The sequence below is a fragment of the Lepidothrix coronata genome, unplaced genomic scaffold, assembly GCF_001604755.1.
Source record: "Lepidothrix coronata isolate B3197 unplaced genomic scaffold, Lepidothrix_coronata-1.0 Scaffold166, whole genome shotgun sequence".
Classification (NCBI taxonomy): domain Eukaryota; kingdom Metazoa; phylum Chordata; class Aves; order Passeriformes; family Pipridae; genus Lepidothrix; species Lepidothrix coronata.
The window spans coordinates 578,684-594,682 of NW_016690346.1; the positions used below are offsets into that span (position 1 = coordinate 578,684).

A 15,999-nucleotide genomic window follows, 5' to 3' on the forward strand; every position below is an offset into this window, starting at 1 on the left:
TTCCTGAATAAGCTGATCAGTTTCAATAAAAGTTTTGCAGTCATGTAAAATTCTGGTAAATGAAGTTAGGTATTTATTGAAGAGCAACAGTTTTTTGGTAGAGCACAGTGAGTCCTTGATAGTTAATTTTGACACAGGCTGTATTAGAGTATACACACAGATAAAATATCTTGTATTTAGTTATCTTAACTGTTTTGTAATTTAATATAGCTCATAACCCTGTTATTTTGCTTCCAATTTCGACTGAAAGTATAATCCTTTTACGTAACAAACAAAACCAAAAGCTCAGAAACTTTATCCTTGACATCTCTTTTATCTTCAGTGTAAATTGTGACAAAATGAACAGCCTGCCTCACTGAAATGCACCTACACATGAGTCAGATTGGAAAATGGCAGATGCTGATTAATTTCATGCTTGTTTGAATTGTGTGTCCTGTGGCATCTTAAAAAGAAAGAAAACACCCAAATGGGCTGCTTGTATGTTACACTGCATAGTGAAAGATCACACACTGATATTGTACTATTACACTTCTAATGGATATTAGCCCAATCCTGACAATACAGAAAGACAAATATAGTGGTGACTAGAAAAAAAAACATTTGCAAAACAAATCTCTTGTGGACCAAACTAGTCGAGTTTTAAAGCAAAATATACCTAGGATCACAGGTATACCTAGGTATACCTAGGATCGCAGGTGAAGGGTTTTCATTAAATTGTGTGGGTGCTGAGTATTATGTGGGCTGTAAGTGTTATGGAGCCAACTCCAGGCACGTGCAAAGCAGGCAGATTTTTCCAAAAGGAGAGGGATAGGGAAAGGCAAGTAATCCTACTGAACTGCAAAGTCATGGCTCAGATGTCTGTTCCTCCTGTGCCTGTCCCTGGAGGAGATGAGGACCACCTGTTTGAGAAGATCACGCTGCAGCACAGCTGATATCTCTCCTGCTGCTTCCTATGAAACCCTAGAGAGTGGCCACCGGTTATGGTGGGAGAAGCAGTAACTATTTGCAAGGGCCAAATGGCAGCTCTTTGCAGTAGTTGTTCCCTCGTCCCATCTTCTCAAAGCAGAGTGCTGTGCTTTTCAGGGCAGCTCCTATCTGCTCCCTCCTCCCCTCCATGTGGCAGAGAAAACTCTTTATTCTTCCCACACAGAGCAGCAGCCTGGGATGCAGTGTAGGGTGAGTGGGTTGCTGCTTACAAGGGGAGTGCTAAACATGAGCATAATTACAGCTTTTAGAGGGAGGTGGAGAAGGGCTTTTTGGCGCACAGATTGGCTGTTTATTGTATCGGAAAGGGGATGGCTCCTGGCCGCGGAAGTGGGAAGAGGCTGCTGTGTGGGGGAGCGATGCGGACAGCAGGACGCAACACCCTGGGGAGCTGGAGGACAGGAAGAGAGGTCCCGAGGCAGTGGTAGTAGTTTCCACTCCCAAGGTCAGATCATCCTGAGCAAGGCAGGAAGGGGCTGCCTGTGGGAGAGAACAGGAAATCATGCGAGATTTCCACGCATATGTCCACTGAGGCTGTTCCCGTTCACACCTGTCCTCATCTCCCTTTTGAACCAGCCCAGCTGCCTGATATTTACCTTTGCCTGTGCTGCCAGCAGACTTTGTAGGCTTCACTGTTACCAAAGGTTTTTAGTTATTTGGCTGACTTTTCAGGCTGGAAAAAAACCTTGTTTTCCTACTGTTTTTCCTAGTTTGGTGATATATAAAAATTGATTTAAAGAAAAGTTTCGATTACACTAGGAGCTTTAAAAAATAACTGTTTTCCTTGGGTGAGACAGTACAGTTAATTCTCACATTGCTGACACTTTGAGAGGGTGGGATTATTTTTTTAATTATTTTTATGCTCCACAGTGGATGTTTAATGTTTGTTTAAAGCCAGGTTCCAGTCATGAATCTGTCACAGGACAGTGTTCCCAAATGGTAAAATAAGAATCAGTAATCCATCTGACTTATTTTAGATCATAGAACTGTAGAAAAAAAATCATCCCAACCATGATAGTTGTCATAAATTATACTAATAAACAGATCTATCAGTTACCCAGATCCGATGAAGTAGTTACACAGTGTAAACATATGGGCTAATTACTTCCCCTCTTAATCCTGCAAAGTATGCCATGATTTTGGGGTTATTTTTGAGTCAGATGATTTGGCCCTGTAAGTTCCTGGAGTTTCACCTGGCTCTGTAGTTGGCTGCTGGACTAATTAACACAAAACACTTTGTCAGAGTTTGGATACCATTTTCAAATTGTAATTCAAGCTTTGTTTTCAGTTGTCCTACTTACTGTTTTACTCTTCAGCCTGTTTTTCTTCATGTTGTTTGCTCGTCTGACCTTCCGCAGGTTTTCTCTATTGATCCCATTTGGTCAGTATGCTGTGTAGTCCTTGGGGGTAAGAGGATAAAACCAGAAAGTGGAATTGGACAGCTAGCTTGTAAAAAAAGTCTTATCTGAAATATCTGTATTTATATCACTTGAATTGAGGAGCCAGTTTAACTGACAGTTTTGAAATACTTCACTGGTTTGTGTGTGGCAAATAGTACTTCTCCCAGATTTATAGTTCTTGTTTTGGGACTGGACTCTATCTTGTCTGTAGGGGGACTTGGCTAAATTTTGCATTCATGCATGTGTAAAAACAAATTCGAGAGATAGTTGTCTAAATGTGTATATTACAGTTCACCTTCCTTGTTGCCAGATTTGGAAAGTACTATCAGATGTGCATCCAGAGTTGACCATTGATAGGGAGACCTAATGGTAATGGCAAAGTCTCTAAGAACAGTCTCTAAGTACCTGCCTGTACTTCCATGTGGAATGGTAATTCTGTTCCTGGCTAACACTGTTCCTGAATGGCCTGAGTAGGATCTGCTGGAAAATGGAAAGGCTGAGTCAAAAGCAGGTACATTTAATTGTCAGGAACAAAACATACTGGCTCTGTGGGAAGATGGAGAGGAACAACAGTTGCTGACAGTTCCAGGGAGCTGATGTTCCCACTGGCCAGGTGAAGCTCTGGGTGTGTGATGCACTGGGAAGCAGGGTGTCGCCTCACTCAGAGGAATGGTGCTGTTCTTCTATAGTTTATTTCTACTTCAGCTTTTTTTTCGCTCTCCTTCAAGGAAACTGTAGCTGTGCATTTAAAAAGAGCAATTCTGCTGCTGAATTTAGAACTTAAAATTCCCAGTGGAGCTGCACACTGGCTTTGTTCTCCCAAATTGTTGGCTCTTTCATGTGTCTCTTTATAACCGGCCTAGCAAGTGAATTGATTTGAAACTGTGTCCGAATTGCTTCGGTCGCCTCTCCGTTACCGAGAGTGACTGTGCGCCAAGGCGCACGGCTCGGGGGTATATATAGGTCACGAAATACTCATGGCTCGGAGAGGGAAAGGTCTCACAGAGGCCAGAAAGAAGCCCGTGTCGGGGCAGACCTGCCCGCAGCGCCGGGGTCTTTGTCTGCGCCCGGCCGGCGGGGAGCGCAGCGCCGTCGGTGGGTCGGCGGGCCCTCGTTAGCACTGCCCGGCCTTTCAGCGGGCTGGTGTTTTATCCCGCCTAGCCCACGCTATTCTTCCCGGCTTTAAGCCTGTTATTCACAGGCGGCCGTGCACCCGGGGCACGGCACGATGGCTGAGCTTAATTGCGCGCCCCGCTCCGATTTACGGGGGTCAGGGGCGAAAGGCGCCGGGCTGTCAGCGCGTTTCACCTGGCGGCGACCCTCACCTTTGATTTAAAGAAGTTCGAGAAATGTGTTAGGCGGGTTGGGTTTTGTTTGGTTGTGGGGGTTTTTTGTTTGTTTTTGTTTTAGGTTGGGGTGGTTTTTTTGTATATGTGTTGCGCTTTTTTTTTTTTTTTTTTTTTTGGAAGCGGTTTCGCGGTGATTTGATAAAAGGCGGTGTGTGTGTGTGGGGCTGGGCTGGTGGGGGGGTTCCCGTGCCGTGGCCGCGCAGGTGCCGGGAGCGGGCGGGCGCTGATTGAGGGAAGCAGATGGCAGCGCTCGGTGGCCGCCGGCCAGCGGAGCAGGTGCTGGTCACGTGGCCGCGGGTTGCCGGGGCGACGCCAGCGCTCTCGGCGTGAGGATGAAAAGGCGAAGGGGGCCCCGCTTCAGCTGCGGCTTTTTGTGCCATTGGTGGCAGCCAGAGCGGAAACAAGCGCCGGCGGGGAGGGAGGGGAGCCCGCCGGGCACCGAGCGAGGGAGGGGAGGAGGGAGCGAGGGAGGGAGGGACGCGCTGGCCGGCCCTGCCGCCCGTCGAGGCTCGTCCTCTGCCCGCGGTCCTCCAGCCCTGCCAAACTTCCCCTCGTCCCCGTGCTCTTTCTGCCGTGTCAAACTCTCCCCGCCCCCCCCCCTTATGATTATTCTTTTTCATTGTCGCAGTTTCACGTGGGTTTTTTTTCCAAGCTGTGTTGCACCCTCTTAATTTCACAGAATTGCAGAATTGTTAGAGTTGGAAGGGACCTCTGGAGATCGTCTCGTCCAACCTCCCTGCCAAGGAAGGGTCACCTAGAGCAGGTTGCACAGGAACATATCCACGTGGGTTTTGAATGTCTCCAGAGGGGGAGTCTCCATGACCACCCTGGACAGCCTGTTCCAATGTTATGCCATCCTCAATATAAAGAAGTTCTTCCTCATCTTGAGGTGGAACTTCTTGTGCTTTTGTTTATGACCATTGCTCCCCATCCTATCACCGGGCACCACTGAAAAGAGTCTGGCACCACCCTCTTGACACCCGCATTTGAGATAGTTATGTGTATTAATGAATCACAGAATTGTTAGAGTTGGAAGGAACCTCTGAGATCATCTAGTCTCAGTCTTCTCTAGATGGGCCCACCTCCTGCAGTCTCTCCTCATAGGAGAGATGCTCCAGCCCCCTAATCATCTTTGTGGCCCCAGTAACTCCTTCTCTTTCTTATACTGAAGGGCCCAGAACTGGACACAGTACTCCAGAACTCCAGATGTGGCCTTACTAGGGCTGAGTAGAGACAATTTTGCAATAATACAAATTCATGTGCAAACTTGAAACCCTTTCACTTTTTTTTTTTTTTTTTAATTTTGAAATCAGCATTAGTTTAAACATAGGCTGCAAGGAGACAATGCTGCAGCCAAGTTGTCCCAGTCCCAAAGACACATGTGGCCATATTAGGAAATTTAAAATTACAGCTCCAACATGTGCTGTTGGTGGGCTAAAGCGCCGATCAAAACGAACAAGCTTAAAGCTGATGTTTAAATTAGAAGTTAAAAATCTAAAAGATTTTGAAGGAAAACAAATCCCAGGCAGTGTCCCGGGTATGAAATTGAAGTGATGAGTACGCAGAAGCCATATAAAAGTGCTTGGTGACCTTGCTGAGCGTCAGGTACCAGCACACAGCTCTGCTCTCAGGCATCTCAGCATCTTCCCACAGCAAGCCCCTCATATTGGTAATGGGCCGTGGAGGGCTGACGACAAAAAATTAGGAAACCCCACCTCAGATTCAAAGGCTAAATGTGCTTAAAAACTTCTACCATCAATCTTCGCTGCCATTTAAAAATTTCACCCTTGCAATGCCACGGATTGTCTCAGTGAGTGATTTGGTGTATTTAAAGCTGGATTTTGATACACACGTCCTCACCCATTTCCAAGGCTCTGAGTGCAGCTGGAGGGAGACATGGTCCCAACTCTTGAGGTGATGAATGTTTTCATGGGGGAGGAGGGGGAGAAACAATCCCCAGAACATTGCTCTACTGTCAGTGGATATAGCTTTCTAGTGTTGCACTTTCTGGTGAGGTACCAGCTGGGTGACTTTCCCCCCCCACGAGCTGCAGTTGCATACATGGAAGCTGTATGGGTGCCCTCAGAGCTGACTCAAAAGTGCCTTTCTGCTTGGAAATAGCAGGGATTGTAGAAGAAAATGAATTTTCTCATTCAGTCCTTTGTTTTGGTAACGTTTACTCTGGTTCTGCTTACCTGGTCTGCACAGTTAATATCAAGACAAGCACTTGCATAATCCACTTTCTCTTCTCATGTGTCAGGTTGCCCAAACACTACTTTCAGAAATTGCAGGTTCTGAAGAGAGCAGCTCTTCCTTTCCAATCCCATTTTAAGTTTTTTGTTTTGTACACATCCAGTGTTGCTGTCTAAGGTATTGAAGGAAAGAAGTGAGATATTTGTTGTTAGGGAATGGGAAATGTATAGTGATGGCCCATGCGTCATTGATTTTGCAGTTGCATTGAAATACTTAAGAAAGGCAGTTGAAATAATGAAGTCAAACATCAGAAAAAAAGAATCTCACAGATTAACTATTTTGTTAAGCACCTCTTGCTTATATTTTTTTACAAATACTTATTAAAAATACCTCTGTTTCAGTAACAAGAAACAAGATTCAGAAACAAGTGCTGCAAAGAAAAAGGTTAACAAGGGAAAGGAAGGTTCGGAAAACTCAGATTTGGAGAAAACTCCACCACCATCACCTCATCCTGAAGATGAAGATGACCCAGGGGTTCAGGTAATGCTATTGTTCAAGTTCAGCGTAGGCTTTGACAACTAAGATGTGTAAAATGGTAGTTCTCATGGTCTTTGTTACAGAGATGCAGCTATTTGGATAATTTCTATGTTGGTTACAAAGAAGGTGAGATCCAGAAATCACTGTGGTGAATATTTTATGAAAGCAAGTATTTTTCTTCATAATTCTGCTTTGTGGTCTTGTTACCTGTAGATATGTGTAAGGTGCTGCTGAGTTTTCACATGTTCTCTTCCATCACTTTTGCAGTTATGGTGCTGAATTTTCTGCTCTGTAGATTTACCGTACCAATTACGAGATCTTGCTTATAAGCCCAGTGTTTCATCTTGCATTCACTTTGCGAACCTTCTGAAATCAAGAATGAGACATGACAAAGCACAGTGTTGGAAACGTGCATGTCAGGGACTTGTACCTACGCTGCTTTAATGGATGAAGGGCCTTTCTGCAGGACTGCCAGTCACGAGCTAGCACTGATTAATTTCTCTTGACCACTGCACACCTGTCACTTTCTGTCCAAACTTTATTTCATGTAAAGAAAATCTGGAAATAGATGTAGAATAAATGACAAGTTTTGTGTGCTCTGTCATTAGCTATGTTAAGAAGTGGTCAGCTCCTGGCTCGCTTCTGCTGGCAGCAGTTTGAGTGGGCACTAAAAATAAGAATCCCCTCATGAAGGAGTAGAGGCAAATCATGATAGGGAAAGTATGAGATTCCTAAGAAGTCATAATGGTGTAATTGAAATCCACTGCATTTGTCCATTGCACATCAGGTTGTGGATGTGTCACTTCTGGTTATGAGAGATGTCCAGACTGATTATCACTTGAGAATGGTCAAAGCTGCCCAGTGAAGACGCTGGCAAGCAATGGTGTCCCACACAAACATGGTTTATGCCTTTCCTCTTACTATTTTCTAGAAGGATGTAGGATATTAGGAGATGTGAGCAACCTAGTATACTCTAGTTAAAAACAGCAACAGAAGAGTGTTTCTTTCTGATTCGTTCAAGCCATGTATTCTGAAATAGAAAAGTTGTTATACCATGCAGATGTTAAAATGTTTGAAGAATTAAGTTTTCTGTCCTGTGCCACAAATGTCTCTCAGCATGATTAATGACACTTACAAAAGATGTAGAAAAAACTTCAGAGATGATAGTTTTTCGGGGTTAACTTGCAGATGATTATATTCTGTTTACAATTCAACATCTATGCATGGCTTACTTCTTTTCAGTGAAGTGAAACAAAAACTTTCTCTTTGTGAAACTCAATTAGTGATAAACTTTGGACTTTTTTTTTTAATAGAACTGTTAGGGTATTTGCATCACTTTTTAATTAAATGTAATAAAGTATTTCAGGTAACTTTTTGTTTTCTTAATACTTTCTCATACAGTGCATGGTATACTGCACCCACACTTCTTTGCATAAACTTGGGGAAGGGTTCCAACAATATGTCCTAGGACAGGTAGAATTAATAAGCTTGTTGTGCATTTCCCAGCTGAAATTGATGTTATGCAGTTGTCTAAAACACAGTCGTGTTCTTAGTATTAAATCCTGAACCTTCTGTAAAGATATTATGTAGTAATGCACAAAGCAATGCATTGTTATATTTAAGGAGCAAAAATACTTGCCTTTGTGCGTTACCATGCAAACTTTTTATATTCCATTATCAAGCCTATTACTCCTTTCTACCTATAGATCAGTTAATGAGTTAAAGATAATCTGATGCAGGTAAATGCATGCACAGTTTCTGACAATAATGCATATCAATTGCAAAACTTCATATGAATGTAAGAGGAAACAGGAAGTTCATCAAGTCAATGAAATTCAAATAAAGAACTACCATTATATTTTAGGCATTATTTCTATTAGGGAAATGGAAAAAGAGATTTTTGGCACCAAAAATAATGGTAAGACTTACCTACACAGCCAGAAGAAAATTGGTATTTTCCCATCAGTGATTATGTAAATGAAGATGCAAATTTGTCAAGTGGTGTCTGTTTTGAAGTATAAAAATATTGCTACAGTTTTGTGGAAACCCCCTTAAGTTACTGTGTTCAAGGTAGAAGCCACATCACCATTATTTAAAAGGCTGATGTAAGCTTAACCATGGCTCAAAATTTTCATTTTCAGTTAAAGAAAGGATTTCTTATTTCGTGAAGCGCATCAGATATTTGTGCTTTAAAAAGCATGACTAACTATCTAAATGTAAATATTTTATTTTATCTATGTATATTGAGAGACTCCAGGTGCATAGATCTGTTAAACAAGCTGCATAAGTTTTTGCATGTACCAGTGAAAATGTGTGGTAGCTGAGAAAGTTGTATAAATAAGTAGTGTATCAATTCATAAAGGTGGTTTTTTACAATTGATATTCAATATATTTTTTAATAATATATTAGTCCATTGAGATACTTGATGCTAAGTTGACAGTTTCCTTTAACAGCATATGCTCTCAGCTTTTCAAGATATATAACCTGATGCAGACTGTGTGGGAATTTGAATTTTATTGTTGTAGAAAATGATGCCCAGCAACTGAGCATCAAGGAGTAAATTCTGTCAAAGGAGTAAATTCTGTCAAATGCATGCTTGTGTATTTTACAGATTGTTTTGCGCGGTTTTGCTGAAGCTTCCTCTCATCCTGGTGATGAGGGTGTGGGAACACAGAAATCATGTTTTCAGTTTGGGGTGGTTCAAGTTTTTCATTTTCCTCTATTAGTTTGGGGTCTTTTCCCATGCTGTGCAGCAGGATGCCTTTCTGAACAGTGCTGGGTCAGTGAAGTGAGGAAATCGTATTTCATTGTGTTTCCCCTACAAGATAATCCTGGTACAACTGGGTGGATGGGGAGAGCAAGAAAGTGTGTTGTCACTGCTTAGCAACACTGTGGCCATGCTGTGGAAAGGTGGTGTTCAGTTCCTGCATTGGCCATCTGTCAAAGTTTGTCAAAGATGTGAATGGAGAGGTGCAACTTCTTGGGTTTTAATTGCTTTCTGAGACAGGCTTTCTAATTTTTTAGCATGGTTTTAGTAATGTTAAAAACAAGGAGGGGTTGGAAACCCACTTCCAACTCAAAACAAGCATAAAGTAGATTTTTGTTTATGGTTGAGTTTTTTTTGTTTTGTTTTGGGATTTTGTTGTTGTTTTTTGCTTACAGAATTTAAGAACAGCTAACAGGCATGAGTTCAGAATAGTAGTATCCTGAGTGTAGTATTTCTACCGTGGTGCTGTAAAAATTATAGCATTCACTACACACTAGTGTATTTGGGAAACACAAAGAAGTTTTCTCAGTTATTCTGCTGCTCATCAGTTTTGTTTCTCATGAAAAATATTAATGCTTTCTATTCAGAAGCGACGCTCCAGTAGGCAGGTGAAGAGGAAGCGTTATACAGAAGACCTGGAGTTCAAGATTTCAGATGAGGAGGCTGATGATGCTGATGCTGCTGGAAGAGACTCTCCTTCGAATACTTCTCAGTCAGAGCAACAGGTCAGATATGAACAGACTGGAAAGGTGGCTGTAACTGCAGCATTGAAAGTTCAAATATGGACCCTTTTCCTGAATGATATTCAGACATGGTTGTCAGAGTGTGCCAGAAGGCATTATTTTTTTACATTTGCAAAGAATATATTAATTCATGGCTTTGTTTTCAAGCTGATGATACGCAGCTTGAAAGTTCAAGCTAAGTTCCTTGAAATTAATGGTCTCTACGTAGAGGAGACCTAAACTGTACTGCTAGGAATCTTGAATTTACTTCTGTGAATTCAGTGGTCTGGCTTCTGTGACTTTAATAAACCACTCAAGCTTGTCCCCTGCTGCTAGGCACCATAAGAACTCCTTTATGAAATTACTGCCTTGTAGTACCCAGCAGGGTACACTTTATTCTCTGTGCAATGTAAATGATGGATAAAATAGTTTGAATAAGATGAGGGGTAATACTGTAGGAATGACTGTTGTAACCATCTCATTGTTTTGTAGTGCTTTTTCAAAGAACTACTTCATTTAACTGATGACCTGTTGGAGAATATATACATGTTCTTTGGTATTTCATTTGGCAATTTGTTGAGCCTTGTGAAATACTGTGTGTGATCTCCATTGTTAATTGTGTCTTATCAGAAAGAGAATTTTGTAGGTTTGCCTCCTGTTGTATTAGTGAATTAATGCAATAGAGAATTGCAGGCAGTTTTGGTGGCGATCGTGTGGACGCTCACACAGCCCACTGGAGTTTCTGAACATGATCTGATATTGAGACTGTATGGTGCTGAAAGCGTGTATTATTTTAGGAGAGGTGAACTGCCCATGTGGTTATACCTGTTTATCTGTGCATGTCAGCCTTACTGAGAGAACTGGAGTTGCATTAGCTTTTGAAAATGGGCTTAAACAAGTACCCTTCAATCCTTTATTGTGGTATTAAATCTATTTGACCTCTCTAAGTTCTCATGCTGGGGGAATAATGTCCTTCTGTGTATTAAGCTCCTGTTGCAAGATATTTTTTGAAAGTTTTTCTAATAAAGGAAGTCTTTAAGTAACAAAGATGCACTCCCATAACTCTTGTATGGTATTTATGATGTAGGAATCTGCTGATGCTGAAGGTCCTGTTGTGGAGAAAATCATGAGTAGCCGTTCAGTCAAGAAAAAGGTAAAACAAACTCCTTTCCCCCCATATTTTTAAATAGGCTAAGAATATTTCTGCTGAAGCCCCTATTGAGTTCTTAAAATACCTTGGATATTCCAAATTGAAAAACTGTTCTATTGAATACAGGGGGTTCCCTGAAAGTGTATTTAGATAGTATGCTTTTGGATGCACATACACAAAACAGATTGTTTGATCTTCTACTCATTTCATGCATTTTCTTGGATGAAAAAATTGATTTTTGCAAATATAAATATCTGGGTGAAATCTGTGGTGCTCTTCACTTAAGAGTGATGTTTCGTAGGAGTTTGAGAAGTGAAAGAACACTCCTGTAACCCAAGTTTCTGCCTTTTCTACCCCTGTCCATAATTTTTGCATCTTTTGATAGTGGTTGTGCTTAACAGCTAAAACCAAATTTACCTGTGATCAAGTATGTTACATGTATAGGTGATTTATATCTTCTTGTCACTATGTTAAGATGGTGAAAGAAACACTCAAGTTCAGTGAGGTTCTCTTTTAATTCTGCCTTAGTTGCTAGTTACATTCTTATTTTGCTTACGGATTTTTCTAGTCTGCTTCACAACTTGATTGGCCTTTGCACTTCCAAAAGATTAAAACTCTGAGTAGGAAGTAGAAAAAGAACTTGTTCCAAAAAGGGCATGATTATATTTGATAGACTCTTGTGTAGCTAATTCTCTGACTTGTACTATAGTTGGACAGAAAATTGTCTGACTTATACAGATATAGTACTCACATTGATCTCAGTTAACCAGAACTATTTCTTTTCCTTCGTGTTAATTTTCAAATTGCCTTTATTCATGGATTTTTTTTTTTTCCAATGTTGTGGTGGTGGTTTGTTTTTTGGTTTGGTTTGGGTTTTTTTTTGATCCGGGGGTTGTGTGTTCAATTTTATTACTACTGTCCTAACATCGTTAGCAACTTTGTAAACCTACATACATGCAACATCATGACTGGCTGTGATTCAGTCTGACTTGTTTATACACCTTGTACACCATAAAACTTCTAGGGCTTTTTTTTTTTTTTTAAGTCTAGAGCTATATTTTATGTTTCAAATCATAGGCTTATTTATTAGAAAAACTTCAGGTAATATAAACTGAGTAATTAGTTGTCCTGATGGTCTGCTAGGCAAGAGAGGAGAATGTGGTCTTTTCATAAATGTCTTTACACTGAAAGCTGTTTTTCACCAATTATTCTTGTCTTCTTCCTCTCCCCTGCAAACAAAGGTGTGATTACTCATGGGGAGTGTGTATTTTGCTGCAGTTTGTGGGAAGTGGTTGGTCTGCTGCCTACATGTCTTTGATTGCAAGCTCTGCTGGAGGCAAGCTCTATATTGAGCTTTTTCTTTAATGTTTTTTATGGATTGTATTTGCAGGTTTGAAGGGTGTCTCTTCTTTCCCTGCTCTTCTCCCCAACCCACTCCTCCAAAATCCAAAAAAAAAAAAATGGATTTCAGGATGTTAATATTTAACATCTGAAGTATCCAACTGTGCTTTTATTAAAGGTCTTTTACACTCTTACTAACGTCATCAAAACCCTGGTTGTTAGATTACTAATCAAAGTAAAATTGCTGCGATCAGGACCAGTGCATAAAATAAACATGAGGAAAGGCTTCACTAGGAAACCTTTCAGTGGATTAGATTGTAACAAAGATGTTGCCTTCAGGTACAGGACATTAGATCATGACTACGCTTTCGGAGCGGTATTCTTATCACAAAATCATGCTGGTTTTCTCAGAAATAGTCGTACTCTGGTTATGGAGTTGCCAGATAGGATGCAGCCATTTTTGAAACAGAGAGAGTAAAAGGTAGAAATTAGTTCATGTTTGAAGTATAAAAGACAGTGTTTTCCCCTGTTGTCCTTAACATGGAATGTTGAATTCCCTTGGATACTCTTTCCTCTTGCAGAAAGCATTAAGTATATGTATCACTCTCCTTCCAAACCTAATGTCTCAAGTTTATACGTTGAAATTTTTTATACAATCCCCTTTGAATTTCTGTTTCTTAACTTTGAAAAGGAATGTCTAGAGCTGAATATGGTATCCAGTACAAATAGCACATATTACGGAAAGATGTGGAGTTTGTACAACATTATACCTGCATGTTACACATCTGAATGTGTCTTTTTGCCTACAAGTATACATGAGAATTAGATCCAAGTGAAATGTGTGCAACGCCTACACATCTTCCTCAAACTGATAAGTTTACAGTCTAGTGCTGTGTATCAATTGAGGTGATTGTTTCTTATTTGTTGCTTTTGCATTCTTTGAAGGAAGGGATCATTTGTTTACTCAGTTATCTGCAGAGACTGTGGATCAGATTGTCAATTCTGGTTGCAGCTGGCAGTGATAATTTGAAGTGTCCTGCATTGCTCAAGTCTGCCATGTGTTATTTGAGGATGTCTCTGTAATCAGTTTTGGGAGAATTTTGCATCAATGTTCTATCTCACCTTTTTACCTGGTTAATGTAAATGTACATGTAGTGGGGGTTGAACAGTGACGTCAGGTCATAAGCTGCTGTCCCATATATCCCAAACCAATGCACTGTTAACTCCTACTTGAGGGCTGGCAATTGGAACTTGATTTGATTTTTGGAGGAGAGCATAAGTGTTGAATGCCAGACTAAGATTTTAAGAACATTTTTTCTGAAATACCTTTTACTTAAATGAATCTTTGATGCGCTCTCATAGAACATATAATAACATAGACCAGTTATTACCTGTTAGACAATACAAAAGTGTTTTACTTGTGAGAGTTACAGGATTTATCGAGATCTACATTGTAAATTATTGTTATTAAGTTGGCAGCTGACAGAAAATATGCTTGACTGAAATACTGTTGAGGGGAGTTAAATTGGCTAATATGAAACCTCTATGTAAAGGTGTTTAACCATGTTGTCATTGTAAGATTGATGGATCTCAGAGTACTCTGATTTAACACTAATCAAAGAGACTTGGCCACAATACATTTTAGAAAATAAAAGAATTTAATGTCTTAAAATTAGAGTTGACTTCTTAAAGACCAATTTTGCCTCAGGGCAACGAATAAGTTCCAGATAATGTGATCTTCATTTATTAATGCTTCTTTTTTCAAAGCAGTTTTGATCTCTAAATATGAATACCTTCTTGAGAAAGGCCCTTTTAAATTTTTTGTTTAAAGAAGAATCCTGATGGTCTTCAGATTCCTTCCTTTGACAGTGTCTTTGTAAGTGACAGAGAAGTTTCTTCCCTGTGTTGAGGGGTTGGGGATAGTTTGAACAGTTTATCTTCTTTGATGGAGGATTCAAGAAGATCAAGAAGTAGTACCAGGAATACCTTATCTTCTTCCTTTTCTTTAGTTGAAGTCTGGTGTTGTTCCTCTCTCTAGAAAGGAACACAAGCAGACTGCTGGAGTGATGTAAATGGTAAACTGATAAAATCCCTTGCTAGTCTAGCAAGAAATACTATGTGAATCAGGAACTAGAAATTAATGAACTTTACTGTGCTAGAACACAGTTTAATTCGTTCCTTAACTGGACTGCTGTGGAGGTAACATCTAACCAGCAACTAGGAGACAATTCAAGCTTTAGCGTAGTCTCTCTTGTGTGTATATATATATTTTCTCTCTCTTTTTAAAATGTGTGTATATAAATACAAAGAGTGTTGACTTACACAGCAGTCAACAGTTTTGTCTATTTAGTGCTGCATACAATATTTATTACAGATGTTGTTGTCCCTGATAAAGTATGTAAAACAGAAAATGCTCTTCTATTTAAAATTGTTCCAAAGTTCATTAGTAAACACAAACCGTTAATGTTGTGACATAAACTGAATTCTAATTGTGTGCCTGGTGCACTGTCCTTAGTTTGTCCTATGGCTGGGTTCAGGAGTAATTCAACAAAGTATTACATGCCATATGTTATGCAATACTTTGGCACTAGGGATGAGTTAAGGGTAGTCTCAACCCTTAGCACTGAATGCCCTTGGTTTTGCTGGTTTGTATCACAATTTTAACCTTGCTTTAAATGTAGTTTTTGGGTGTTAATTTAATTTGGCTGCTCTGTATGTGAGACATCTTGCCTGAGTGAATTTAATTGCACCATTGAGTAAAACTAAAGCCATGAACACTGATGCACTAAAATTCTAGCAGAGGTATAAGGTTTAGTTTTATATGGCTTCTTGTTTGGAGTTATTAACTATATGGAGGAATAAACCCCTTTTAAAACTCTTTTTTAAAACATTACAAAACCCACAATGTAAAGTTGCCATGAGCCAGCCAAAAATAATACATATGGCATTCAGGAGTGCAGTTGCTAATTGGCTGCTGCCTGAGAAAATGGTACACTTGGCTTCTACTTAACACTGTGGGTTTGGCAGAAAGCCAGATTTGGGGTGAGGTTGTGAATGAAGCTGCATGTGGTTAGGGAGGAGTTCAAATGATTCATGTCTTGGAAGTTGTAGTAAGCAGTGCACTATGTACTTGGGTAAGCAGCTGGAGGAAACTCCTCACCCATGTCCTCCCCCACAAACCTTTTCCTACACCTCTACTCGTGTATCTATGTGGGGACCTTATTTTATATTTCAGATAGCTTTTAATCATTTATAAATTGGGCTGTTTAGAGGTTTAATTCATATTTCATCATTTCTTTTCTTATAGACGGAGAACGGAGAGGAGATAGAAATAGAGGAATTCTATGTAAAGTACAAAAACTTGTAAGTAAAGTTATAAGTTTGATTGCTGTCTTTAAGTTCATGTAACTTCCAAATAGTTTCCAGAAACTGGTTTTGTATTTGATATAACTGTTACTATCAAACTTTAAGCATATCTAATGTTTAATCCGAAACAATGACAAATAAACAGGGAAATAGCTTGGTGGTACTAGGTTTGATAGTGTTGTCTTAATT

The 15,999-nt window shown here is 40.2% G+C and overlaps 1 protein-coding gene and 1 long non-coding RNA gene across 5 annotated transcripts in view; one reads left to right on the forward strand and one right to left on the reverse strand.

The window, feature by feature from the left end:
* The window catches only part of LOC108504513, a 3,782-nt gene extending 604 nt beyond the window's left edge, over window positions 1-3,178 (reverse strand). The window contains exons 1-2 of the long non-coding RNA XR_001877143.1: window positions 2,790-3,178; window positions 2,286-2,384 (exon numbers count right to left, since the gene is read on the reverse strand). This is a non-coding gene — a long non-coding RNA (uncharacterized LOC108504513). The remainder of the gene's footprint in view (window positions 1-2,285; window positions 2,385-2,789) is intronic.
* The window catches only part of CHD7 (chromodomain helicase DNA binding protein 7), a 130,755-nt gene that overhangs the window by 76,896 nt on the left and 37,860 nt on the right, over window positions 1-15,999 (forward strand). For all 4 annotated transcript variants that reach the window (XM_017829638.1, XM_017829639.1, XM_017829640.1 and 1 more), the window contains 4 exons: window positions 6,328-6,466; window positions 9,819-9,956; window positions 11,041-11,106; window positions 15,752-15,807. In XM_017829638.1, coding sequence (XP_017685127.1) covers window positions 6,328-6,466; window positions 9,819-9,956; window positions 11,041-11,106; window positions 15,752-15,807 — 399 coding nt within the window. The remainder of the gene's footprint in view (window positions 1-6,327; window positions 6,467-9,818; window positions 9,957-11,040; window positions 11,107-15,751; window positions 15,808-15,999) is intronic.